The sequence below is a fragment of the Chiloscyllium punctatum genome, chromosome 34, assembly GCF_047496795.1.
Source record: "Chiloscyllium punctatum isolate Juve2018m chromosome 34, sChiPun1.3, whole genome shotgun sequence".
Classification (NCBI taxonomy): domain Eukaryota; kingdom Metazoa; phylum Chordata; class Chondrichthyes; order Orectolobiformes; family Hemiscylliidae; genus Chiloscyllium; species Chiloscyllium punctatum.
Window position 1 is genome coordinate 48408947 of NC_092772.1, and position 25891 is coordinate 48434837.

The window sequence follows — 25891 nt, forward strand, 5'->3', positions numbered from 1 at the left end:
TGACCTGATTGCTCAAGCTTCCTGTCTGTTCCTCATGAGCCTCAACTCCCTCATTAGTCAAACATCTGCCTGACTCAGCAGTGAATACACAGGAAGGCCCCATTCCCAGTGCTTTCTGGGGAAGGGATTTCCACACGTTAGAAAGTGGCCACTCTGCTCTTTGATCCTGTAACGTGGATACAGGGCGGTGGTCAATCAGCATCTCAAACCTGTTACATAAGATAAGGAGGAAGTCCATTCAGCCCCTCAGACCATATTAAATGCTGCCCACGGCCGCATTCAAACAATCAGGGCCACACAAAGCAGTTGATCTGAATTTCGGTTAAACAGCTGACTTCTGTCTTTGAGCTGACTTCCTGATCTCACTCAGAGTGACACAGTCAGTCCTTTCGAATTAAATACACAGGGGAGCAGCACAGGAAGGAACCGTTCAGCCCAGGCAGAGTGCATTGGCACTTAGTCCCCGGGCAAGCAATCAGACAGATCCAGGGTGAGTAACGGCAGCTCACCAGGACCAACATCATTCTGTGCTGATGTTGTGACTCTGTAAAGACAGACTCCGATGATTGGGAGCTTCAAAATATTTCTGTTTAATATTAAGTTCAGGAGCCTAGTGTTGAAGTCGGTAGTATGGAGCATCTTTCTAGATTGGGAAAAATGCAGAGACATGAGCATTGTGAAGTGATGAAGGGTGCTATATAAATGCAAACCCTTCATTGGTTTACTTGTTTGAAATTTTGTAGCTTTGCAGAGTACCTGTCACCCCAAAGGGAATTAGAGTTTTCAGTGAGGACGTTGTGTAAAAGTAGTTCTGATCTCTCGGACGAGGAGTGAGGTCTCATTAACTCCTTTCTCTTTCAGAGCCTGCGAGGGAGAAACTGATGAAATATCTGGAGCAGACAATGATCAAGGGATCTTACTTCCTGCTGTTCCTCCTCCAAGGTAATGCCATCATCATTTCGGACAGATTTACGATTTATCGTGTTTGTGACAGATTGTTCTTTGTAGAATTGCTACAGTGTGGAGGGAGGCCATTCGGCCCAGCAATCCACCACCTACCACCCCCGCCCCCCCCCCCCCCAAAGAGCATACCATCCAGACCCTAGGTCGTGTGCCTTATCTGCCAGACCCTCATGGATGACCCTCTGGCATGGGTGACCCTCATCCACAAAGTGAGCACTTTGACCGTGCTCAGGGCAAAGGTCATGACTTGTGCTCCAGACCGCCATCTCCTGACAGGGTGCACAATGACCTTTTAAACATGGTGGAAGACTGGCCTCATTAAATTGGGTCCTGAGGACCATGAGCCAATGTAGGGTGAACCTGTCTACTCCTGTGTCCAGGATTCCCCTCCATCTGCTGTGTAACCTTGGGGAGTTTCTGTGTGTCCCGTAGATGGTTCACACTGCAGCCACTGTGTAACAGTAATGGAGGGGGTGGATATCGAGCCTAATGGATCTACAGGCTATCCAGTGCTAAATACTGTTATTTGTCTCCCCAGCTGGACTGGCACAAGAGTGGAAATTGCACAGTCCTCGTAAGGTGACAGCGCAGAAAGGTTCCTGTGCTCAGATTCCATGTAATTACAGTTATCCATCATATCTGGCAAATCAACCACGAGTCGGAATCTGGTTTTATAAAACAAGATGGAGACAGTGGAGGACAGCCTTTCATTCCCAATCTCGGAGTTATGAGGGAACTCAGTTCCGCCATCGGACCCAGCTGTCTGGAGACCTGAAAAATGGAGACTGTTCCCTGACCATAAACAACATCAGATGGGAAGATTCAGGATTTTATTATTTCAAAGTGGAATTTAACGAAAAGGAAAAATATGGATTCAAACCTTCAACCTGGCTTCAAGTTTCTGGTACGTGCTGTGCAATAATTACTCAACAATTCACATCCAGCAGTCAATGAGAAATAACACAAACACAGCTTACTGTAACCCAGTGTCTGATTATCGATAGCCTGGTGATAGCTTCCAGTTCCATCCTAAAGGAACATCCAATACTCCCTTTACTATCAGTAATTTGATGTATTAACTGTACTGTCAGGTTATCCTCTTCATCCATCTCTTTAATTCTGTTTAAAAGACTGACATACAGACAAAAGAAGGACTTGCATTTTTATAGTGCCTTTCACCACTGCAGGACATTCCATAAAGCATCAAAAGCAATTCAGTAATCCTTGAAATATGGAATCCCCGCCCTCTCTGATTAAAGAATTTCCTCCCCAATTCCTGATTGGATTTATTAGTGATGGTCTGATGTTGACAGCCCTAGTTCTGGTCTTCAGCTCCCATAAGTCTGTGTGTTTTTTAAATACATTAACAAGATTGGCTAAGCCAGCATTCATTGCCCAGAGGGTCATTAAGTGTCAACTATATTGCTGTGAGTCTGGAGTCACATGTCGGCCAGACCAGGTAATGATGGCAATTTCCTTCCCTGAAGGACATTAGTGAACCAGATGGGGTTTTTTTTCCCAAAAATTTGGCAATGGGTTCAGGGTCACCATAAGATTCTTAACTCCAGTGTTTAAAAATTGAATTCAAATTCCACCATCTGTCATGGCAGGATTCAAGCCCAAGTCTCCAGAACTTTACCTGAGTCTCTGGATTAATAGTCCACTGATAAACCACTAGGTCATCAGCTCCCTGACCAAACTCTCTCTGAAATTAAAACTTCTCCATCAGGTCAACGTCAACCATGTCTTCCAAGAGAAAACAGAGCCAATCTTTTCCTCCACTCCTGATTGGTCCACTCCTGCATTTTGGGATCATCCTGGCCAATCAGTTTGACACTCTCCCCAGTCCCTCCATATCCTTTTTGTCATATAGAGACCAGCGCTGCGCCCAGTATCCCAGGTGTAGCCTGACCAAGGTTCATGGCAAGTTTCACATCGCTCCCTGACTTTTCCATTTTATCCCTCGATATAGAATCACTAATGTCTGGTTGGTTTGTTTGTTTGTTTTTGTGACCAATGCCATCTCCACAAGGAGTTCTGTGTGGGCGTAGCTGCAAAATTGGAATGGTCGTTTTGAATATGCATCCAACAGCAAAGGGCTGGAATTCTAAATAAATATAAATAAGGTAATCAGGGCCAGAGCATTGAAACTATTTTTGGAATGATCATAATTCCATAAGACGTAGGGGCATTCAGCCATGGAGTTGGCTTCATCATTCAATGAGATCATGGTCAATCTGATCATCTAGGAGAAAGTGAGGACTGCAGATGCTGGAGATCAGAGCTGAAAATGTGTTGCTGGAAAAACGCAGCAGGTCAGGCAGCATCCAAGGAGCAGGAGAATCGACGTTTCAGGCATGAGCCCTTCTTCAGGAATGAGGAAAGTGAGTCCAGCAGGCTAAGATAAAAGGTAGGGAAGAGGGACTTGGGGGAGGGGCGTTGGAAATGCGATAGGTGGAAGGAGATTAAGGTGAGGGTGATAGGCCGGACTGGGGGTGGGGCGGAGAGGTCAGGAAGAAGATTGCAGGTTAGGAAGGCGGTGCTGAGTTCGAGGAATTTGACTGAGACAAGGTGGGGGGAGGGGAAATGAGGAAACTGGAGAAATCTGAGTTCATCCCTTGTGGTTGGAGGGTTCCTTGGCGGAAGATGAGGCGCTCTTCCTCCAACCGTCGTGTTGCTATGGTCTGGCGATGGAGGAGTCCAAGGACCTGCATGTCCTTGGTGGAGTGGGAGGGGGAGTTGAAGTGTTGAGCTACGGGGTGGTTGGGTTGGTTGGTCCGGGTGTCCCAGAGGTGTTCTCTAAAACGTTCCGCAAGTAGGACTCCTCCATCGCTAGACCATAGCAATATGACAGCTGGAGGAAGAGCACCTCATCTTCCGCCCTGCAGACCTATGAGAGGCCATAGCATTAGGCCGAGGGCTGGCAGATTTCAAACCGAGATGAGGATCATGAATCTCAAAGGGTCGTGAATTTGCCCCAGAGTATGGTGTTCACCAGGACACTGAATAAATTAAAGAAGGAGATTTCCCATTAGTAATGAGCTAAAGGGTGATGGAGGGAAGTGGAGTTGACACAAAGATGAGATCATCGTCGATTCTCCTGCTCCTTGGATGCTGCCTGACCTGCTGCCCTTTTCCAGCAACACATTTTCAGCTCTGATCTCCAGCATCTGCAGTCCTCACTTTCTCCTCGTTGATTTTAACCTACTGTGAATCCTCTTGCAAGGATGCCTTCCTTGAAGAAGCTCTCTTCCTCCCTCTACAGAAGGGCTGATGCCCGAAACGTCGATTCTCCTGCTCCTTGGATGCTGCCTGACCTGCTGCGCTTTTCCAGCAACACATTTTCAACAAAGATGAGATCAGTCCTGGTTGTATTAAATGGTGGAGCAGACCTGAGGGGCTGAATGGCCGACGTCTGCTCCTCATTGTTATGTTTTGAAAAATTCCACAGTTTTACTACCCTCTGAGAGAAGGAATTCTGCCACATCACTTGCTTTCCATTTTGAAAAACTCTAACCTAACTATAAAAACTGTGATGAAATAGTTATTGTTTAACTCAAATCCACCTGGTGCCAGTGTGTCCCACAAAATGATCAAGTCCCGTTTCTCCAAAGGTTACATGACCTGTGTGAGCTACAAGTGAATACCACCCCAATTACATTTTAACTTTTGAGTGTTGTAAGTGAGCATTACACAGTTCATCAACCATACATGAACCAGCCCATGGAGAGGAAAGGAATTATTCATAGAGCAATATGAACAAAGCAAGTGGCTATCAAGGGACAAGGAAGTGGGATATGCTGAATAAACATAAAGAATAATACATAGACCTAAAGGTGGAAGTAAGCTTACTGGAATCCAAAGTCTAACAGTCAAGGATGGAGAACTGCTAAATATAATGCTAACAAAATAACCAGGATATCATGGGACTGGTATCTTGATTAACTAGACAGTGGGCTGAGGAATAGCAGATGGGGTTTAATTTAGTAAATGTGAGGTGTAGCATTTTGGTAAAGCAAACCAGGACAGGGCTTACACAGTCAATGGTAGGGCCTAGAGAGTGTTAATAGAACAAAGCGGTTGAGGGGTACAGGTTCATAGCTCCTTGAAAGTGGCGTCACAGGTAGACAGGGAGGTGAAGAAGGGTTCCTGCATGCTTGCTTTCGCCGGTCAGAGCATTGAGTATCGGAGATGGGATGTCTTATTGCAGCTGTACAATGGCTGTACAATCGATGGCGAGACCACATTTAAAGTAGTGCCTGCCTGCAATGGAGGTCTATAGAATCATGAGGCACGGATAAGGTAGGGAGTCAACAGCATTTTCCCATGGTAGGGAGGGTTTACGACTACAGGCGAGGGTGAGAGATAGAAAAGCAACCAGTGGGGCAACATCTTCACACAGAGGGTGGTGAGTGGAAAGGGCTGTCAGAGGTAGTACAGAGGAACCTCGATTATCCAAACAACACAGGAGGGCAGTATTTTGTTCGGATCATTGATTATTTGGATAATCGATTTGACCTTAAACAAGGGAAGCCATACTGATCCAACGCTGTGCTCTACCAGAGAATTTGTTTAAATCTGTAGTTTTGATGAGTCCGCTATGTAAATAACCTAATCTTTGTATTTTGCAAATTGCAGGTGAAACTGAGAAAGACTAAACCCTTACCATCACATAAAAATATGAAATTCCAGTATTTAGCAAGGTCCCGAGCAGTTTCTACAATCACAAGAGCATTTATCAGTTTGTGGTGAACTCAGTGTCGAGATAGAAAGACAGGAGCTGCCTTTTATTTTCATGAACGGCCCAGTAAAGTGATGGGAATAAAGCAATTACTTTTGCATAGGGCTGTGTAACTAACCCTTACGTTAAAAAAACAGTCGCTGCTGCTTGAGACACTTGTGTTTCTTTGTTGTCAGCATTTTCACATGTTCTTCAGTACAGGAATTCGAATTCACTTACGTCTTTGATGCAGTGTTTTTATGGAAGCTTGAGATTTTGTTCAGGTAATCCGAAATTCAGATAATTGATATTCAGATAATCGAGGTTCCTCCAGACAGAGGGAAATTGAGAAACAAATTTGTAAGATCTCAGTTATTTATAAGACTAATACGGTGGTTATGGTAGGGGATTTCAACTTTCCAATCATAGACTGGGGCTGCCATAGTGTTAAGTGTGTACAAGACAATTTTCTGATTCAGTATGTGGATGTACCTACTAGAGAAGGTGCAAAACTTGACCTACACTTGGGAAATAAGGCAGGGCAGGTGACTGAGCTGTCAGTGAGAGAGCACTTTGGGGCCAGCGACCATAATTCTATTAGTTTTAAAATAGTGATGGGAAAAGATAGACCAGATCTAAAAGTTGAAGTTCTAACTTGGAGGAAGACCAATCTTGACAGTATTAGGCAAGAATTTTCAAAAACTGATTAGGAGCAGATGTTCGCAGGTAAAGGGAAGCCTTCAAAAATGAGATAACAAGAATACAGAGTCAATATATTCCTGTCAGGGTGAAAGGAAAGTCTGGAAGGCATAGCAAATGCTGGATGATGAAAGAAATTGAGGATTTGGTTAAGACAAAGAAGGAAGCATATGTCAGGTATAGACAGGATAGATCGAGTGAATCCTCAGAAGGGTATAAAGACAGTAGGAGTATACTTAAGGGGGAAATCGGGAGGACAAAAAGGGGACATGCAATAGCTTTGGCAAACAGAGTTAAGGAGAATCCAAAGGGTTTTACAAATATATTAAGGACAAAAGGATAACTAGGGAGAGAATAGGGCCCCTCCAGGATCAGCAAGGCGGCCTTTGTGTGGAGCCGCAGGAGATGGGGGAGAAAATAAAAGAGTATTTTGCATCAGCGTTTACTGTGGAAAAGAACACGGAAGATATAGAATGTAGGGAAATAGACGGTGAAATCTTGAAAAACGTCCACATTACAGGGAGGAAGTGCTGGATGTCTTGAAACGCATACAAGTGGATAAATCCACAGGATCTGATCAGGTGTATTCTAGAATTCTGTGGGAAGCTGGAGAAGTGATTGCTGGGCCTTTTGCCAAGATATTTGTATCATCGATAGTCACAGGTGAGGTGCCGGAAGACTGGAATTTGGCTAATGTGGTGCCACTGTTTAAGAAGGGTGGTAAGGACAAGTCAGGGAACTATAGACCAATGAGCCTGACATCGGTGGTGGGCAAGTTGTTGGAGGGAATCCTGAGAGACAGGATGTACATGTATTTGGAAATGCAAGGACTGATTAGGGATAGTCAACATGGTTTTGTGCATGGGAAATCATGTCTCACAAACTTGATTGAGTTTTTGAAGAAGTAACAGAGGATTGATGAGGGCAGAGCAGTAGCTGTGACCTCAATAAGGCATTGAACAAGGTTCCCCATGGGAGACTGATTAGCAAGATTAGATAGAGTCATAGAGATGTACAGCATGGAAACAGACCCTTAACTCCAACCCATCCATGCTGACCAGATAACCCAACCCAATCTAGTCCCACCTGCCAGCACCTGGTCCATATCCCTCCAAACCCTTCCTATTCATATACCCATCCAAATGCCTCTTAAATATTGCAATTGTACCTGCCTCCACCACATCCTCTGACAGCTCATTCCATACATGTTTGCGTGTTCCCTTTGCGTGAAAAAGTTGTCCCTTTGGTCTCTTTTATATCTTTCCCCTCTTCCCCTAAAACCTATGCCCTCTAGTTCTGGACTCCCCGACCCTAGGGAAAAGACTTTGCCTATTTACCCTATCCATAATAGGAAGTGTAGTGGACAGCGAAGAAGGTTACCTCAGAGTACAACAGGATCTTGATCAGATGGGCCAATGGGCTGAGAAGTGGCAGGTGGAGTTTAACTTAGATAAATGTGAGGTGCTGCATTTTCGGAAAGCAAAGTTTAACAGGACTTATACACTTAACGGTAAGGTCATCGGGAGTGTTGCTAAACAAAGAGACCTTGGAGTGCAGATTCATAGCTCCTTGAAAATAGAGTCACAGGTAGACAGGATAGTGAAGAAGGCATTTGGTATGCTTTCCTTTATTGGTCAGAGTATTGAGTACAGGAGTTGGGAGGTCATGTTGCGGCTGTACAGGACATTGGTTCGGCCACTGTTGGAATATTGTGTGCAATTCTGGTCTCCTTCCTATCGGAAGGATGTTGTGAAACTTGAAAGGGTTCAGAAAAGATTTACAAGGATGTTGCCAGGGTTGGAGGATCTGAGCGACAGGGAGAGGCTGAACAGGCTGGGGCTGTTTTCCCTGAAGCGTTGGAGGCTGAGGGGTGACCTTATAGAGGTTTATAAAATCACGAGGGGCATGGATAGGATAAATAGACAACGTCTTTTCCCTGGGGTGGGCATAGGTTTCCCAGAACAAGGGCATAGGTTTAGGGTGAGAGGGAAAGATATAAATGAGACCTAAGGGGCAACTGTTTCACGCAGAGGGTGGTGCATGTATGGAATAAGCTGCCAGAGGAAGTGGTGGAGGAAATGTGTCACACGTGTACCATTGGTCAACGAACCAACCACTGAAAACTGGACCCATTGAGAACTGTTCACCCCGGCAGTGTACACAGATAAGGATATATGAGAAGGTGCTCCAAGGTTATGGTTAACTCACTCACACATAGTATCTTGCCAACTTTAAGGGCATTTAAATGGTTGTTGGATAAACATATGGATGAAAATAGAATACTGTAGGATAGATGGGCTTCAGATTGGTTCCACAGGTCAACGCAACATCAACGGCCGAAGGGCCTGTACTACACTGTAATGTTCTATATTCTCTGTAGATTGTTTGATCAAGTAGTTGGAGACCATCCACTCCAGTCTAACACTTAGACAATCCAATCAACCAGGCAATCCAATTCATGTGGAGACCTGAGCATAATGCCTGATGGATTAAGGCTTTTGAAGTACTAAATAAACTTGTTTGTGTGAGTAATCTTGGGAGATTTGAGTTGTTGATTTCCAGAATAAGCCCATAGGCCGAGGACAGACTTAACAGAAAGGTAACTGATTGATTCTTTGCAATGTAGCAGTATCCAAAAACTTCCAACTTCCAGTTTACATTTCCCCAAAGCCAGGTACACAACCCTTACAGTGTGATTCAATGGTATGACTTCAGGTATGGGTACCACACATCAAAGTGGCCATTTTTAGTGGTGACACACATTTCCTGCATTGGGAACAAATACTTCATTTGTCCATTCACTTTATCAACCTACATCACAACTTTTACTGATGAATATATTTGTCTAATCACCTTGTGTCTTTGTCCTGTACATTATGTTACCCTTTGACCCCACTGAGACACTTGTTTCCAGCACATGCTGCAAACTCTTTATTTTTCCACCACAATATTGGACTGTAGATTTATTATTGAGACAATTCAATTCTAAATCAATTCTGCAAGTTTATTAAAAACGCTCTGGAACTCTTTGGAGTCCTCCTCCGTATTGACCATTCACAATCCAGTCTAACCTGTACATTTGGAGACTAGTACAAGCCATTCAATGTTAAATGCTATTGCTTCTCTGCCCAGCTGGGCCATCACAAGAGTGAAAAGGCAATACTCCTCAAGAGGTGATAGTGCAGGAAGGTTTCTGTGCACAGATACCATGTCGTTACAATTATCCATCGGGTCTGGAAAATCAACCATGAGGTGGAATCTGGTTTAATGGAGAGACCAAGAAGTCACGGACTCCCATAGCCTTTCACTCCAAGGGTCACGATCACGGATCACGAGGGTTCCACAATCAGACCTGGCTGTCTGGAGACCTGAAAGATGGCGACTGTTCTCTGATTATAAACAACATCAAGCAGGAAGATGCAGGGCCTTACTTTTTTAAAGTAGAATTTGACAACGGTCCAAGTCATCACTATTATCCTGTAACCCGGCTTCGTGTTTCTGGTAAGTGCTGTACTATAATTGCTCAGTGGGAAGTAACACAAACAGTGATGCTTACACACGAACACAAAACACAGCTTGTTCTAACACAGTGTCTGACTGGGTCAATACCTGGTGGTCCCTCTATCATTGCTTTACTTCAGCTTTATAGAAGGTTGGTACAACGGGGTGGTTTGCTCGAACACTTCAGAAAGTATTTAAGAGTCAGTAATGCTGTGGGCCTGGAGTCACATGTAGACCAGACTGGGTAAGATTTCCTTCCCTGAAAGATATTCATGAACCAGATAGCTTTTTACAACAAATTAACCATGGTAACATGACCAGTCATCATTGGGCTAGCTTTAATGCCATGTTTATTCTGAATCCATTTCAAATGGTGGGATTTGAGCCCATGTCCCTGGAACATTATCTTGGAGCTCTGGATTTGGTTACAATCGCATCTGATTGCATCACATGACAAGTCTGCTCCCTGGCTTGATGGATCGTAAGTTTAATGATTTGAAACTGGTTAATGTGTTGGTTAGTCACGGAAACATAGTCACATGAGGCTTCAGACATTCTTTAACAATGGAACATCTGGTTATTACACATTTTTTAAAAAACAATTTATCAATGCCTCTGTTGCAGTTACAAAACAATGTGTCAACCTGTTTCCCAACACTCTGTTACAGCAGCTCAAATCTAGAGGAGTTACACTCCTATCTCAACTCTTCAAGTTTCTATTTATCTTTAAACCAAAACATTAAGACAATTTTACAATTCCTTTCAGTGGCATGAACCTTCCACAATTCTAATGGGCCACTTTTTAAATTCGCACAGCCTAACAATTTCTATCCCAAACTCTCCTGGCTCGGAAGCTTCATATACTAAAAACAAGGTTACCAATGTGACTGGTTTTCACTGAACTGAAAATAAAATTAAAAACTGCATGCTGAATCAAAAACAGAAATTGCTGGAGAAACAAAAATATCCTGCTTTGCATAAATCTGTTCCCTTTCAGTCAAAGTCTTGTTTCCTTCTAAACTGAAGTCAGAACAAAACTAATGGCTTTGCTCTGTTTCCACAACCTATCATGAACTCAAAGTGACAAATATCTTATTCCATTAACACAGTCAGGGATCATCCAGGCTTTTACCTGTTCTCTGCTTGGAATTTAGGTGTGATGAATCTGCGGTGATCTTGCCCTAGGCTTTTTTTAAGGAGAGGCTTTAAGACAGAGGTAATGAGCTGTCTATTTTGGAATACCAATAAAGTAAACAGTTTGTGAGGCCTTGGGGAGTTTTAATGTGGAGCAATAGAAGCAGCCTGGATGGGTGTGGCCAGCTTTCACACACAGGAGTTTCTAGTTTTTTTTAGTTTGTAGGATTACCTGTCAACAGCTGCTATCGGAGTCTCAACAAGGCAGAAGTTGCTGGAGTTTTGAAGAAGGTGAAACCATTGTTTCCCTCTCTCAGTTATAGCGAGAAGCTGGAGCTTCTCTCTGCTGCTGGGTTAACCAGGAGACAAATCTATCTTTCTGAATTTGCCTTTGTGCCAAGGGCTGTTTTTACAGGATGTTACTATATTGGAACAGTTCATTAGTAATCATTACTAAATCTATTATTCTGTTAAGTTCCCAATAGAGTTAAATTATTCTAAGTTCTTCTTTCTTTCGTTGTATTTTAACTATAATGTTTAAATAATTTGTGTTTTGCTTAATGTCCAAGTAGTTTGATCAATCAGATTGCTTCGGGAACACATCACATTATATATTCCTTTAAAATGAGAAAAAGTTAGGGTCTAGGCTCCCTTCTTAAAATATTTTGAGGGGATCTGGTCTGATCCATAAAATTAGGTCACTGCTCCAGAATGACTTTCTGACCATTTTAACATAAATCTTCACAGAATTAACCTATATTTCTTTTCCTCTGTTTTGGCATCTAGATTCATCTTATTCATTAAATAGGTTTTATCATGATTCCTAGTCCAGTGGCATTACCACAACAATGTCACCTCTTAATGAACTGAGCCTCCAATGTCTCCATTGTCCACCATGTTCGCAACCTCCATTTATGTCTTTGTTTTTGAAGTTGAACATATGGGTAAGTATTACTACAATGTGTCACCAAAAATCTTCATTCAGAGGGTGATCAACTGGACAAATATTAATACCTTGAACAAGAAAATCCCACTGCAGAAGTAGCCTTTGTGTCTGCTCTCTTTTTCCTGAAAGTCCTTTCATCATCGAGATCTCAGAGAGACTTATAAAATTCTAACAGGACTACACAGGTTCAATACAGGGAGGATGTTCCCGATGGTGGGTGTGTCCAGAGCCCGGGGGTGGGGGGTGGAGTCACAGTTTGAGGATTCAGGATGGGCCATTTAGGATGCAGATGCAGAGACATGTCTTCACCCAGAGAGTGGGAGCCTGTGGGATTCATTACCATGGGAAGAAGCTGATGTCAGAACATTGAATGTATTCAGGAGGTGGCTGGATATAACATTGGGGGTGAATGGGGTCAAAGGTTTTGGGGGAAAGCTGTTGAGTTGGACGATTAGCCATGATGGTGATGAATGGTGGAGCAGGCACGAAGGGCTGAATGGCCTCCTCCTGCTCCTATCTTCTGTGTTTCTATGGTTCTATAGTTTGTCATGTGAAAGAACACTGGGAAGTCTCATCAGCACGTGTGCGTGGTTCTTAAATGAGAAGTTGGAAATGTAAGGGATCGCATATTTTTACTTTTTGAATGATAATCTGAAATGGAAGTTAGACACTGCTATGTTGCTGAGTTTTACAACTTGGATAAATTAAATGGGGCACCTGTTTAGCTGTGCAAGTCACTTTTGTGTCACCAGTGTCAGCAATACTTAGAGTTAAGGAAAGACTTCCTGACGATAGTCCTTGGATGGGTTGAGCTGCAGTTTGCTACAAATCTGCAGGTGCTGGGTAGCCAGAGACATCCAGACTCTGCAAATTGTAAACAGCCCTCTCTCCCCTGTCCTCTCTCCATGTGATTGAAAAGACAAGAAAACAAGATTAAAAGAAACATTCTAATAAGAAAGAACCAGGTCCATTGAATCAGCTGTCGAAGTGAAGAATGACCATCATTGTACAGACAATCGCACATCATTGCTCAGGCAAAAGAGACTGTGAGAGACAATTTAACCCAGACTTGTAATCTGGAGTTCAGATTTTCAGAATTTTCTTCCCTGTCTTATTTCATTTTCCACCCAAAATATCTGTATCAGACCATCTGGTTTTTGTTTGTCTTTATCAAGAATAAGTTTGTGTCTGTTTGTTCAAGGTGAATAGTTTAAAATGAATAGTGGTTGATTGTAGATATTTTTTTCCCTACTCTTCTTTAAGGTAGAGTATGTAATAAATAAAAGGAGTTATTTTCTGTTAATGACAGAACTTGATGTGAATTGTATTTGTCTTAACAGTATTGAGTCAAATATGACAGACTATTGCTAACGAGGTGATAACAAGGCACTTAGAAACTATCAATGAGAATAGATGCAATTAACATTTATTCAAAAGGCAGTTTGATAAAGCACTTAAGGGCGAATGGGATCAGCGGTTATGGGGAAAAAGCAAGATTAGGCTAGTGAGTTGGATGATAAACCATGATGGTGATGAATGGGCGAGCAGGTTTAAAGGGCCAAATGGCCTCCTCCTGCTTCGATCTTCTATGGTTCTATGTCCTCAGTCATCAGTCAGGCAAATTGGTGCTCAAATTGAAAACGTATACATTTGGTGATGGCTTGTAGAATACTGGGACATGAATATTGGTGCACTCTTCCTGGTTAATTTATGATAGAAACTACACTGTTGTTTCCAGAAAAAACACTCCTCAATCAGAAATAACTGATCCACAATACAGCCTAGTGCAAGCAGGTTGTGTGGAAAGCAACGTTGGCTACAGATCAACACTTGGGACAATCTATTACTAATTATATTTTTCAAATGTAGCTGTTACTTGACCAAGATATTTCTAAGGTAACACTTTGGTGTGTGTGTGTGAGTGTGTGTGTGTGTGTGTGTTTGTGTGTTTGTGTGTGTGTGTGTGTCTCTGTGTGTCTGTGTGTGTGTCTGTGTGAGTGTGTGTGTGAGTGTGTGTGTGTGTGTGTGTGTGTGTGTGTGAGTGTGTGTGTGTTTGTGTGTTTGTGTGTGTGTGTGTGTGTGTGAGTGTGTGTGTGTGTGAGTGTGTCTGTGTGTCTGTGTGTGTGTGTGTGTGTCTGTGTGTGTGTGTGTGTGTGAGTGTGTGTGTGTGTGTTTGTGTGTGTGTCTGTGTGTGTGTGTGTGTGAGTGTGTGTGTGTGTGTTTTTGTGTGTGTCTGTGTGTGTGTGTGAGTGTGTGTGTGTGTGTGTGTGTCTGTGTGTGTCTGTGTGTGAGTGTGTCTGTGTGTGTGTGTGTGTGTGTCTGTGTGTCTGTGTGTGTGTGTGTGTGTGTGTGTGTGTGATATTTCCACATATTAAGCCTTTTGCTAACATCATTTTGATCTTTGGTTGTGTAAGATTCTTTGCAATAACTTGACTAATTTAAGCAAACTGGAAGACTTGTTTTTGATATTGATCTTTATGCAGTTTGATGATACATACAATATCATCTGGTGAATTAAGTTCTAATCATATGACCAGAGGAGGAATAAGGAAATGAAGCAGTTCATCATGTCGAACAGGGCTATAATGCAAAACATAGACTTGCTTTTCTGTAGCGCTTTTCACCAGCTCAGAATGCCCCAAATTGAATTAAATGCAGTGAAATAATAATTGTAGTGCCGCTGTTCTATAGGAAACATCGAAGCATATTTGAGAAAAGCAAGCTCCCATACACAGGAATGAAATAAACAGGCCAGTCTCTCAGACCGTGATAAACCAGTGAACACCAACCTCTGGTCAGCTCCTCCATCCCAGTGTTTTGGAATGAAAGTGTATTAAGCTGAGGAACAGATACACTGCCTAAAAGGATGACATTATTTTCAGATCATTGTAAACTCTCATGTCTAATGTCATCATTATAAACTTGCTTTCAGTTGTGGGACTGTGATTTCTATTTCAGCAGCTGCTTCATGTTATAGTTACTGAAAATATATTTATCCTCTCACTGTCTGTTAGATTTTACAGATAAACCCGCAATATTCCCTGTGCAAATTATTGCAGGAAAGCTTGTGAGATTAAGGTGCACTTTCAACACAATATGCAGTGGAACAGCACCCACCCTAACCTGGGACACTCCTACCATCGTACGTGGATCAGTCTCAAACACTATAACTCAGCGTGGTGTCACTCTGACCTATATTTCTGTTCTGAGCCTGACACCATCACTCAGACACCAGGGACAAACTCTAATCTGCAGAGTGAGTTATTCAACAGTTTCATCAGAGCAGACCTTCGTACTGACAGTGCAATGTAAGTATCAACGCAGCACTCCCTCAGCACTGGCCTTCCGACAGTGCCCACTCCCTTAGCACTGACCTTCCGACAGTGCCCACTCCCTCAGCACTGACCTTCTGACAGTGCCCACTCCCTCAGCACTGACCCTTCGACAGTGCCCACACACTCAGCACTGACCCTCCGACAGTGCCCACTCCCTTAGCACTGACCTTCCGACAGTGCCCACTCCCTTAGCACTGACCTTCCGACAGTGCCCACTCCCTCAGCACTGACCCTCCGACAGTGCCCACTCCCTCAGCACTGGCCTTCCGACAGTGCCCACTCCCTCAGCACTGACCCTCCGATAGTGCGGCACTCCCTCAGCACTGACCCTCCGATAGTGCGGCACTCCCTCAGCACTGACCCTCCGACAGTGCGGCACTCCCTCAGCACTGACCCTCCGACAGTGCCCACTCCCTCAGCACTGACCCACCGACAGTGTGGCACTCCCTCAGCACTGACCCTCCGACAGTGCCCACTCCCTCAGCACTGACCCTCCGACAGTGCCCACTCCCTCAGCACTGACCCTCCGACAGTGTGGCACTCCCTCAGCACTGACCCTCCGACAGTGCGGCACTCCCTCAGCACTGGCCTTCTGACAGTGCCCACTCCCTCAGCACTGACCCTCCGACAGTGCGGCCCTCCCTCAGCACTGACCCTCCGACAGTGTGGCACTCCCTCAGCTCTGACCCTCCGACAGTGCCCACTCCTTCAGCACTGACCCTCTGACAGTGCCCACTCCCTCAGCACTGACCCTCTGACAGTGCCCACTCCCTCAGCACTGACCCTCTGACAATGCGGCACTCCCTCAGCACTGACCCTCCGACAATGCCCACTCCATCAGCAATGACCCTCCGACAATGCGGCACGCCCTCAGCACTGACCCTTCGACAGTGCGGCACTCCCTCAGCACTGACCCTCTGACAGTGCGGCCCTCCCTCAGCACTGACCCTCCGACAGTGTGGCACTCCCACAGCACTGGCCTTCCGACAGTGCCCACACCCTCAGCGCTGACCCTCCGATAGTGTGGCACTCCCTCAGCACTGACCTTCTGACAGTGCCCACTCCCTCAGCACTGACCCTCCGACAGTGCGGCACTCCCTCAGCACTGGCCTTCCGACAGTGCCCACTCCCTCAGCACTGACCCTCTGACAGTGCGGCCCTCCCTCAGCACTGACCCTCCGACAGTGTGGCACTCCCTCAGCTCTGACCCTCACAGTGCCCACTCCTTCAGCACTGACCCTCTGACAGTGCCCACTCCCTCAGCACTGACCCTCTGACAGAGCCCACTCCCTCAGCATTGACCCTCCGACAATGCGGCACTCCCTCAGCACTGACCCTCCGACAATGCCCACTCCATCAGCAATGACCCTCCGACAATGCGGCACACCCTCAGCACTGACCCTTCGACAGTGCGGCACTCCCTCAGCACTGACCCTCTGACAGTGCGGCCCTCCCTCAGCACTGACCCTCCAACAGTGCGGCCCTCCCTCATCACTGACCCTCCGACAATGCCCACTCCCTCAGCACTGACCCTCCGACAGTGCGGCACGCCCTCAGCACTGACCCTCCGACAGTGCGGCACGCCCTCAGCACTGACCCTCCGACAGTGCGGCACTCCCTCAGCACTGACCCTCCGACAGTGCCCACTCCCTCAGCACTGACCCTCCGACAGTGCAGCACCCCCTCAGCACTGACCCTCCGACAGTGCCCACTCCCTCAGCACTGACACTCCGACAGTGCGGCACTCCCTCAGCACTGACACTCCGACAGTGCGGCACTCCCTCAGCACTGACCCTCCGACAGTACGGCACTGCCTCAGAACTGACCCTTCGACAGTGCCCACTCCCACAGCACTGACCCTCCGACATTGCGGCACTCACTCAGCACTGACCCTCCGACAGCGCGGCACTCCCTCAGCACTGACCCTCCGACAGCGCGGCACTCCTTCAGCACTGACCCTCCGACAGTACGGCACTGCCTCAGAACTGACCCTTCGATAGTGCCCACTCCCTCACCACTGACCCTCCGACAGTACGGCACTGCCTCAGAACTGACCCTTCGACAGTGCCCACTCCCTCAGCACTGACCCTCGACAGTGCGGCTCTCCCTCAGCACTGACACTCCGACAGTGCCCACTCCCTCAGCACTGACCCTCCGACAGTGCCCACTCCCTCAGCACTGACCCTCCGACAGTGCGGCACTCCCTCAGCACTGACCCTCCCATAGTGCGGCACTATTGTGCTCCCTGTATGCTGACCGTATGAGTTTGCTGTAACCCCTCGTATTGAACTATAGTGTCTACCTGGATGACATACTTTGTGTCAAAAGAACACGGATTGATATTATACCTTTCACAATCTGTGGGTATTCAATCGAGTCTTGCTCTGTCCTGGGATTGCTGACAATATTCTCTTCCTTTCTTTTTAGATGCACCAGAGGGTCTCACAATTTCTTCCCCCAATGGGATGAAAGATTCATCAATCAATAAAATCCAGGGGGAGTCTGCAATGATAATCTGCTCTGTCAGGAGTTACCCAGCGTCTAACCTGATGTGGAGACATCTTAATGCCATAATAACTAGAACAAGTTCCAGCAATGAGCTAAGGTTGGTGATTCCTAAAGTTACATCCAAGGAGGCTGGAGACTATCAGTGTGTGGCAGAGAATGAACATGGAACAATGGAAGGCTCCGTCACTATCATTGTGGAATGTGAGTGTGCACAGACTTCAATCTCTCTGACACAGGTGGAGGGACAAGTGAAAACACACAAATACAGGGATGAAGAACAGATTAATGGACCAGACCTCAATGTGCACGCACGCGCACACACACACACACACACACACGCACACACACACGCGCACACACACACACACACACACACACACACACACAAAGTGACATGAATCTTGTCCAATGTTTGCATTACTTTCATTATTTGGAAACAGCGATCCATGGGTATGGGTCAGTTCTCCGACGAGCTTGTTTATTTACAAAACCAGAATATCAATTTGCAACAGTGAGGTCACAGTGTTAATTCCAACAAATCATGGGACTGCAGTGATGGCCTGGAACTGCCGTTGTCGTGGTAGATTAGATTCCTGACAGTGTGGAAACAGGCCCTTCAGCCCAACAAGTCCACACCCACCCTCCGAAGAGTAACCCACCCAGACCCATTTCTCTCTGAATAACGCAGCTAACCCTTTGGGCAATTTAGCATGGTCAATTCACCTGGCCTACATTTCTTTGGACTGTGGGAGGAAACCAGAGCACCCAGAGAAAACCCACGCAGATAGAGGGAGAATGTGCAAACTCTAGACAGACAGTCCCCTGAGGCTGGAATTGAACCGAGGACCCTGGTGCTCTGAGGCAGCAGTGCTAACCATTGAGCCACCATGCATGAAATGGTTGTACTGTTTAGTTTATAACAGGCAAGGTAAATATATCAAGGCTCTCTGTTTAGTTTTGACATCAGAGCAGAGACACAGCAGAGTTGAATTCAGAAAGTTGAACAGCTTCTCTTGACAGCAGATCCAGTGCAAACAATCAGCTCAGCAGAAGGGGTTTCTATTCTGTGAAGCTTCTTATCCAGGAGAGTTTGAGTAAAAAGCATCAAGTGTTTAGATTGAGCAGGTTCAGGCCTCCATAACTTTGAGAGACTTAAGGCCAGCAGACGTGAGAAGGAATCATAGAATAAACACCAGACTTCAGAGTAAACAAAGTTAATAAACTAATGACTTAAAGAGCTGAAAGAGAATGATATTTCTCTGGAATTAGAGTCTCTGTAACGACAGTGTGATGAAACAGGTTGGAACTTTGTTTTGCTGATTATTTTAAAAGTTTCCTAACTGTTTTCTGTATAAATATAGCTTTCTTTGGCAGTAGACAGCTTGCGTATTGCTGGGGAAAAAAATCATATTTTGTTAAAGTCTTTCATCTTGCACTCATCAGGACAGTTTGCAAGAATGCAAATTCAAGGAGGAAACCATCTTTTATTGTGCATGAGAGGATTGGTTTGACGAATGGACTCTTAGTGATAGTGGTGTGACATGGAAGATTCAGAGTGTCATACATAAAGCTTAGGAACAGACTATTCCACCTAGCTGAACCCTCCCAAGCTGGAGAAGGTTCAGAAGAGATTTGCCAGGATGTTGCGGGAATGGACAGTTTGAGTGATCAGCAGAGCTGGATAGGCTGGGATTTATTTCACTGGAGTGTAGGAGGTTGAGAAGTGACCTGACAGAGGTTTATAAAATCATGAGGGTAGAGATAAGGTGAGTGGCAGGTGTCTTTTCCCCAGGGAGGGGAATTTCAAGGCTGGGGGGCATGTTTTTAAGGTGAAAGGCGAAAGGTTTTAGAAAGACATGGGGGACGATTCCTTTCCACTGAGAGTGGTTCATATGTAGAATGAACTTTGAGAGGAAGTGGTGGATATGGGTATAACTGCAACATTGAAAAGACATTTGGATAAGCGCATGAATAACAAATGTTTGGAGGGATATGGGTCAAGCGCAGGCAGATGGGACTCGTTTTGTTTGGGATTAAGGTCAGCATGGACTGGTCTGTTTCCATACTGTATGACTCTACAATGTGTCACCTTTTATTCTTTCTGCTATAATCGACAATTTCACCCATTGGACCGAGTATGTTACTCACTTCATCTATCTCTATCCTTTGTAGGTTGTGTTTGTCTTCCTCAGAACTTACTTTCCGACTTATCTTTGTGTCAACAACAAATTTAGTTACTGTATGTTCAATTCCTTCATTCAAATCATTTCTGGAAATTGTGAACATTTGAGGACCCAGCACCAGTCCCTTGTAGCACATTTACTGGTGACAATCTGTGGAGAGAAAGCAGAGTTGAGGTTTCAGGTCTAGTAGCCCTTCATCAGAACTCCCTTTGTCTGTGTGATATGCAGTGAGGTGTTGACCGACCAGGATAACCATTCTCCTGCAGGATGGCCTAGAAACATCCTTTTTCAGCATTAAACTTGTTTAATAAACATTACAGGAATTTTCATAATGTCTGATGGTCAGTTTAGCCTGAGGATCAACACACCTCAGGGAAGAGGAGAGGATGAGAAGGCTGCACTCTCACAATAGGAGAAAGTGAGGACTGCAGATGCTGGAGAGTCAGAGTCGAGAAGTGTGGCAGTGAAAAAGCACAACAGATCAGGCAGTATCTAAGGACCAGGAGAGACGACATAAGCCCAGAATAAACTCGGTTGTTGTGGGAATTAAACCTGTGCTGTTGGTTCAGTAAACATCACCGACCATGCATCCAGCTAACTGAGCTAACCAACCCCCAGCATCAACAGCAGTTACTGTGAAAGTCTCGGCTCCTCAAACTTGTCCCCCTCACTTGAGATGTGGTGACCTCACCACCAGATTGTCTCTCTGTAATGAGACAGCAATCCTGCCAACCTTTGAGTCAATGCTGACTTCAACACTCACAAACACACTCTCAAACACTCTCTCTCGCACATTTCGCACACATTCTCTCATGCACTCTCTCACACACATTCTTACACGCACTCTCCCACACACACACTTCCCCACAAACCCGTTCTCACACACATACACTCTCCTACACACACACACACTCTCTCTCTCATGCACACACGCAGATGCCACACAATGGACGTTTACATAGTCTGTGTCTACTATAAATGTGACATTGCACCTTAGATGGAGATGAAGGTGACAGAGATCCATAGAGACAGCAGGTTCAGAGAGATGAACAATGGAGTCTCTCTGTGCTGTGTGATTGCTCACATTTTCTTCCTTTGCTCTTAGATGCGCCAGAGGATCTCACAATTACTTCCCTTGATGGGATTAAAGATTCATCAATCACTATAACTGAGGGAGACTCTGCATTGATAACCTGCTCTGTCAAGAGCTTCCCAGCTTCAAACCTGACGTGGAAACATCTTGATGTCATAATGAACAGCTCAACTTCCCACAATGAGCTGTGGATGGAGATTCCTCACGTTGCTCCCCGAGACACTGGAGACTATCAGTGTGTGGCACAGAATGAACATGGGACAGTGGAAGGCTCCTTATCCATCACAGTACAATGTGAGACTGCTGGTACATCTGTTCATTGTTACAATATGTACGTAAGTTAGCTCACTGAGCTGGAAGGTTTGTTTTCAGATGTTTCATCACCATGACGAGGTAATATCATCAGTGAGAGTCTCCGGTGAAGTGCTGGTGGTGTGGCCTCTCTTTATAGGTCTTGATTTCTTAAGATGGATGATGTCATTTCCGGTTCTTTTTTTCAAGGGAAGGTAGTTAGAATCTAAATTGATGTGGTTGTTGATGGAGTTCTGGCTGGAATGCCATGCCTCTAAGAATTCTCGCGCATGTCTTTGTTCCATCTGTCTAGATTGTGTGTTGTCCCAGTCAAAGTGGTGACCTTCTTTGTCTATATGTATGGAAACTAATGAGAGTGGGTCGTGTCTTTTGGTGACTAGTTGGTGTTCGTGTATCCTTGTGCCAAGTTTCCTGCTTGTTTGTCCAATGTAGTGGTTTTGTTTTACAGTTCTTGCATGGTATTTTGTAAATGACATTGGTTTTGTTGGTAGTAGCTAATGGATCCCAGACGTATAAATAGAAAGTTGAAACATGCCACCACCACTTCATCAGAGGCTGTCAATGATGATGTTTCCACACTGTAGGGAGTCCAGTCCAATCCAATCTAATCCCTCAGCATTGACCCTCTGACAGTGCGGCACTCCCTCAGCACTGACCCTCCGACAGTGCCCACTCCCTCAGCATTGACCCTCCAACAGTGCGGCACTCCCTCATCACTGACCCTCCTACAATGCAGCACTCTCTCAGCACTGACCCTCCGACAGTGCCCACTCCCTCAGCATTGACCTTCCGACAGTGCCCACTCCCTCAGCACTGACCCTCCGACAGTGCGGCACTCCCTCATCACTGACCCTCCTACAATGCAGCACTCCCTCAGCACTGACCCTCCGACAATGCCCACTCCCTCAGCACTGACCCTCCGACAGTGTCCACTCCCTCAGCACTGACCCTCCGACAGTGTACACTCCCTCAGCACTGACCCTCCGACAGTGCCCACTCCCTCAGCACTGACCGTCCAACAGTGCCCACTCCCTCAGCATTGACCCTCCGACAGTGCGGCACTCCCTCATCACTGACCCTCCGACAGTGCGGCACTCCCTCATCACTGACCCTCCTACAATGCAGCACTCCCTCAGCACTGACCCTCCGACAGTGCCCATTCCCTCAGCACTGACCCTCTGACAGTGCCCACTCCCTCAGCACTGACACTCTGACAGTGCCCACTCCCTCAGCACTGACACTCTGACAGTGTGGCACTCCCTCAGCACTGACCCTCCGACAGTGCCCATTCCCTCAGCACTGACCCTCCGACAGTGCCCACTCCCTCAGCACTGACCCTCCGGCAGTGCCCACTCCCTCAGCACTGACCCTCCGACAGTGCCCACTCCCTCAGCACTGACCCTCCACAGTGCCCACTCTCTCAGCACTGACCCTCCGACAGTGCCCACTCTCTCAGCACTGACCCTCTGACAGTGCCCACTCCCTCAGCACTGACCCTCCCATAGTGCGGCACTATTGTGTCCCCGTATGCTGACCGTATGAGTTTGCTGTAACCCCTCGTATTGAACTATAGTGTCTACCTGGATGACATACTTTGTGTCAAAAGAACACGGATTGATATTATACCTTTCACAATCTGTGGGTATTCAATCGAGTCTTGCTCTGTCCTGGGATTGCTGACAATATTCTCTTCCTTTCTTTTTAGATGCACCAGAGGGTCTCACAATTACTTCCCCCAATGGGATGAAAGATTCATCAATCAATAAAATCCAGGGGGAGTCTGCAATGATAATCTGCTCTGTCAGGAGTTACCCAGCGTCTAACCTGATGTGGAGACATCTTAATGCCATAATAACTAGAACAAGTTCCAGCAATGAGCTAAGGTTGGTGATTCCTAAAGTTACATCCAAGGAGGCTGGAGACTATCAGTGTGTGGCAGAGAATGAACATGGAACAATGGAAGGCTCCGTCACTATCATTGTGGAATGTGAGTGTGCACAGACTTCAATCTCTCTGACACAGGTGGAGGGACAAGTGAAAACCCACAAATACAGGGATGAAGAACAGATTAATGGACCAGACCTCAATGTGCACGCACACACACACACACACACACACACACACACACACGCACACACACGCGCACACACACACACGCGCACACACACACGCGCACACACACACACACACACACACACGCACACACGCACACACACACACACATGCACACACACGCACGCACACACACACACACACGCACGCACGCACACACACGCACACATGCACACACACACGACTCGTGCACAAAGTGACATTCTGTCATGAATCTTGTCCAATGTTTGCATTACTTTCATTATTTGGAAACAGAGATCCATGGGTATGGGTCAGTTCTCCGACGAGCTTGTTTATTTACAAAACCAGAATATCAATTTGCAACAGTGAGGTCACAGTGTTAATTCCAACAAATCATGGGACTGCAGTGATGGCCTGGAACTGCCGTTGTCGTGGTAGATTAGATTCCTGATAGTGTGGAAACAGGCCCTTCAGCCCAACAAGTCCACACCCACCCTCCGAAGAGTAACCCACCCAGACCCATTTCTCTCTGAATAACGCAGCTAACCCTTTGGGCAATTTAGCATGGTCAACTCACCTGGCCTACACATCTTTGGACTGTGGGAGGAAACCAGAGCACCCAGAGGAAACCCACACAGATACAGGGAGAATGTGCAAACTCTAGACAGACAGTCCCCTGAGGCTGGAATTGAACCGAGGACCCTGGTGCTCTGAGGCAGCAGTGCTAACCATTGAGCCACCATGCATGAAATGGTTGTACTGTTTAGTTTATAACAGGCAAGGTAAATATATCAAGGGTCTCTGTTTAGTTTTGACATCAGAGCAGAGACGCAGCAGAGTTGAATTCAGAAAGTTGAACAGCTTCTCTTGACAGCAGATCCAGTGCAAACAATCAGCTCAGCAGAAGGGGTTTCTATTCTGTGAAGCTTCTTATCACGGAGAGTTTGAGTAAAAAGCATCAAGTGTTTAGATTGAGCAGGTTCAGGCCTCCATAACTTTGAGAGACTTAAGGCCAGCAGACGTGAGAAGGAATCATCGAATAAACACCAGACTTCCGAGTAAACAAAGTTAATAAACTAATGACTTAAAGAGCTGAAAGAGAATGATATTTCTCTGGAATTAGAGTCTCTGTAACGACAGTGTGATGAAACAGGTTGGAACTTTGTTTTGCTGATTATTTTAAAAGTTTCCTAACTGTTTTCTGTATAAATATAGCTTTCTTTGGCAGTAGACAGCTTGCGTATTGCTGGGGAAAAAAATCATATTTTGTTAAAGTCTTTCATCTTGCACTCATCAGGACAGTTTGCAAGAATGCAAATTCAAGGAGGAAACCATCTTTTATTGTGCATGAGAGGATTGGTTTGACGAATGGACTCTTAGTGATAGTGGTGTGACATGGAAGATTCAGAGTGTCATACATAAAGCTTAGGAACAGACTATTCCACCTAGCTGAACCCTCCCAAGCTGGAGAAGGTTCAGAAGAGATTTGCCAGGATGTTGCGGGAATGGACAGTTTGAGTGATCAGCAGAGCTGGATAGGCTGGGATTTATTTCACTGGAGTGTAGGAGGTTGAGAAGTGACCTGACAGAGGTTTATAAAATCATGAGGGTAGAGATAAGGTGAGTGGCAGGTGTCTTTTCCCCAGGGAGGGGAATTTCAAGGCTGGGGGGCATGTTTTTAAGGTGAAAGGCGAAAGGTTTTAGAAAGACATGGGGGACGATTCCTTTCCACTGAGAGTGGTTCATATGTAGAATGAACTTTGAGAGGAAGTGGTGGATATGGGTATAACTGCAACATTGAAAAGACATTTGGATAAGCGCATGAATAACAAATGTTTGGAGGGATATGGGTCAAGCGCAGGCAGATGGGACTCGTTTTGTTTGGGATTAATGTCAGCATGGACTGGTCTGTTTCCATGCTGTATGACTCTACAATGTGTCACCTTTTATTCTTTCTGCTATAATCGACAATTTCACCCATTGGACCGAGTATGTTACTCACTTCATCTATCTCTATCCTTTGTAGGTTGTGTTTGTCTTCCTCAGAACTTACTTTCCGACTTATCTTTGTGTCAACAACAAATTTAGTTACTGTATGTTCAATTCCTTCATTCAAATCATTTCTGGAAATTGTGAACACTTGAGGACCCAGCACCAGTCCCTTGTAGCACACTTACTGGTGACAATCTGTGGAGAGAAAGCAGAGTTGAGGTTTCAGGTCTAGTAGCCCTTCATCAGAACTCCCTTTGTCTGTGTGATATGCAGTGAGGTGTTGACCGACCAGGATAACCATTCTCCTGCAGGATGGCCTAGAAACATCCTTTTTCAGCATTAAACTTGTTTAATAAACATTACAGGAATTTTCATAATGTCTGATGGTCAGTTTAGCCTGAGGATCAACACACCTCAGGGAAGAGGAGAGGA

General features: G+C 45.6%; 1 protein-coding gene across 1 annotated transcript in view; it reads left to right on the plus strand.

The window, feature by feature from the left end:
• The first annotated feature begins 422 nt into the window (after nucleotides 1-422).
• The window catches only part of LOC140458822 (sialic acid-binding Ig-like lectin 13), a 31472-nt gene continuing 6003 nt past the window's right edge, over nucleotides 423-25891 (plus strand). Inside the window, exons 1-7 of the mRNA XM_072553476.1 lie at nucleotides 423-490; nucleotides 862-942; nucleotides 1502-1867; nucleotides 14978-15271; nucleotides 17726-18007; nucleotides 21095-21388; nucleotides 23100-23381. Coding sequence (XP_072409577.1) covers nucleotides 882-942; nucleotides 1502-1867; nucleotides 14978-15271; nucleotides 17726-18007; nucleotides 21095-21388; nucleotides 23100-23381 — 1579 coding nt within the window. The 5' untranslated portion in view covers nucleotides 423-490; nucleotides 862-881. The remainder of the gene's footprint in view (nucleotides 491-861; nucleotides 943-1501; nucleotides 1868-14977; nucleotides 15272-17725; nucleotides 18008-21094; nucleotides 21389-23099; nucleotides 23382-25891) is intronic.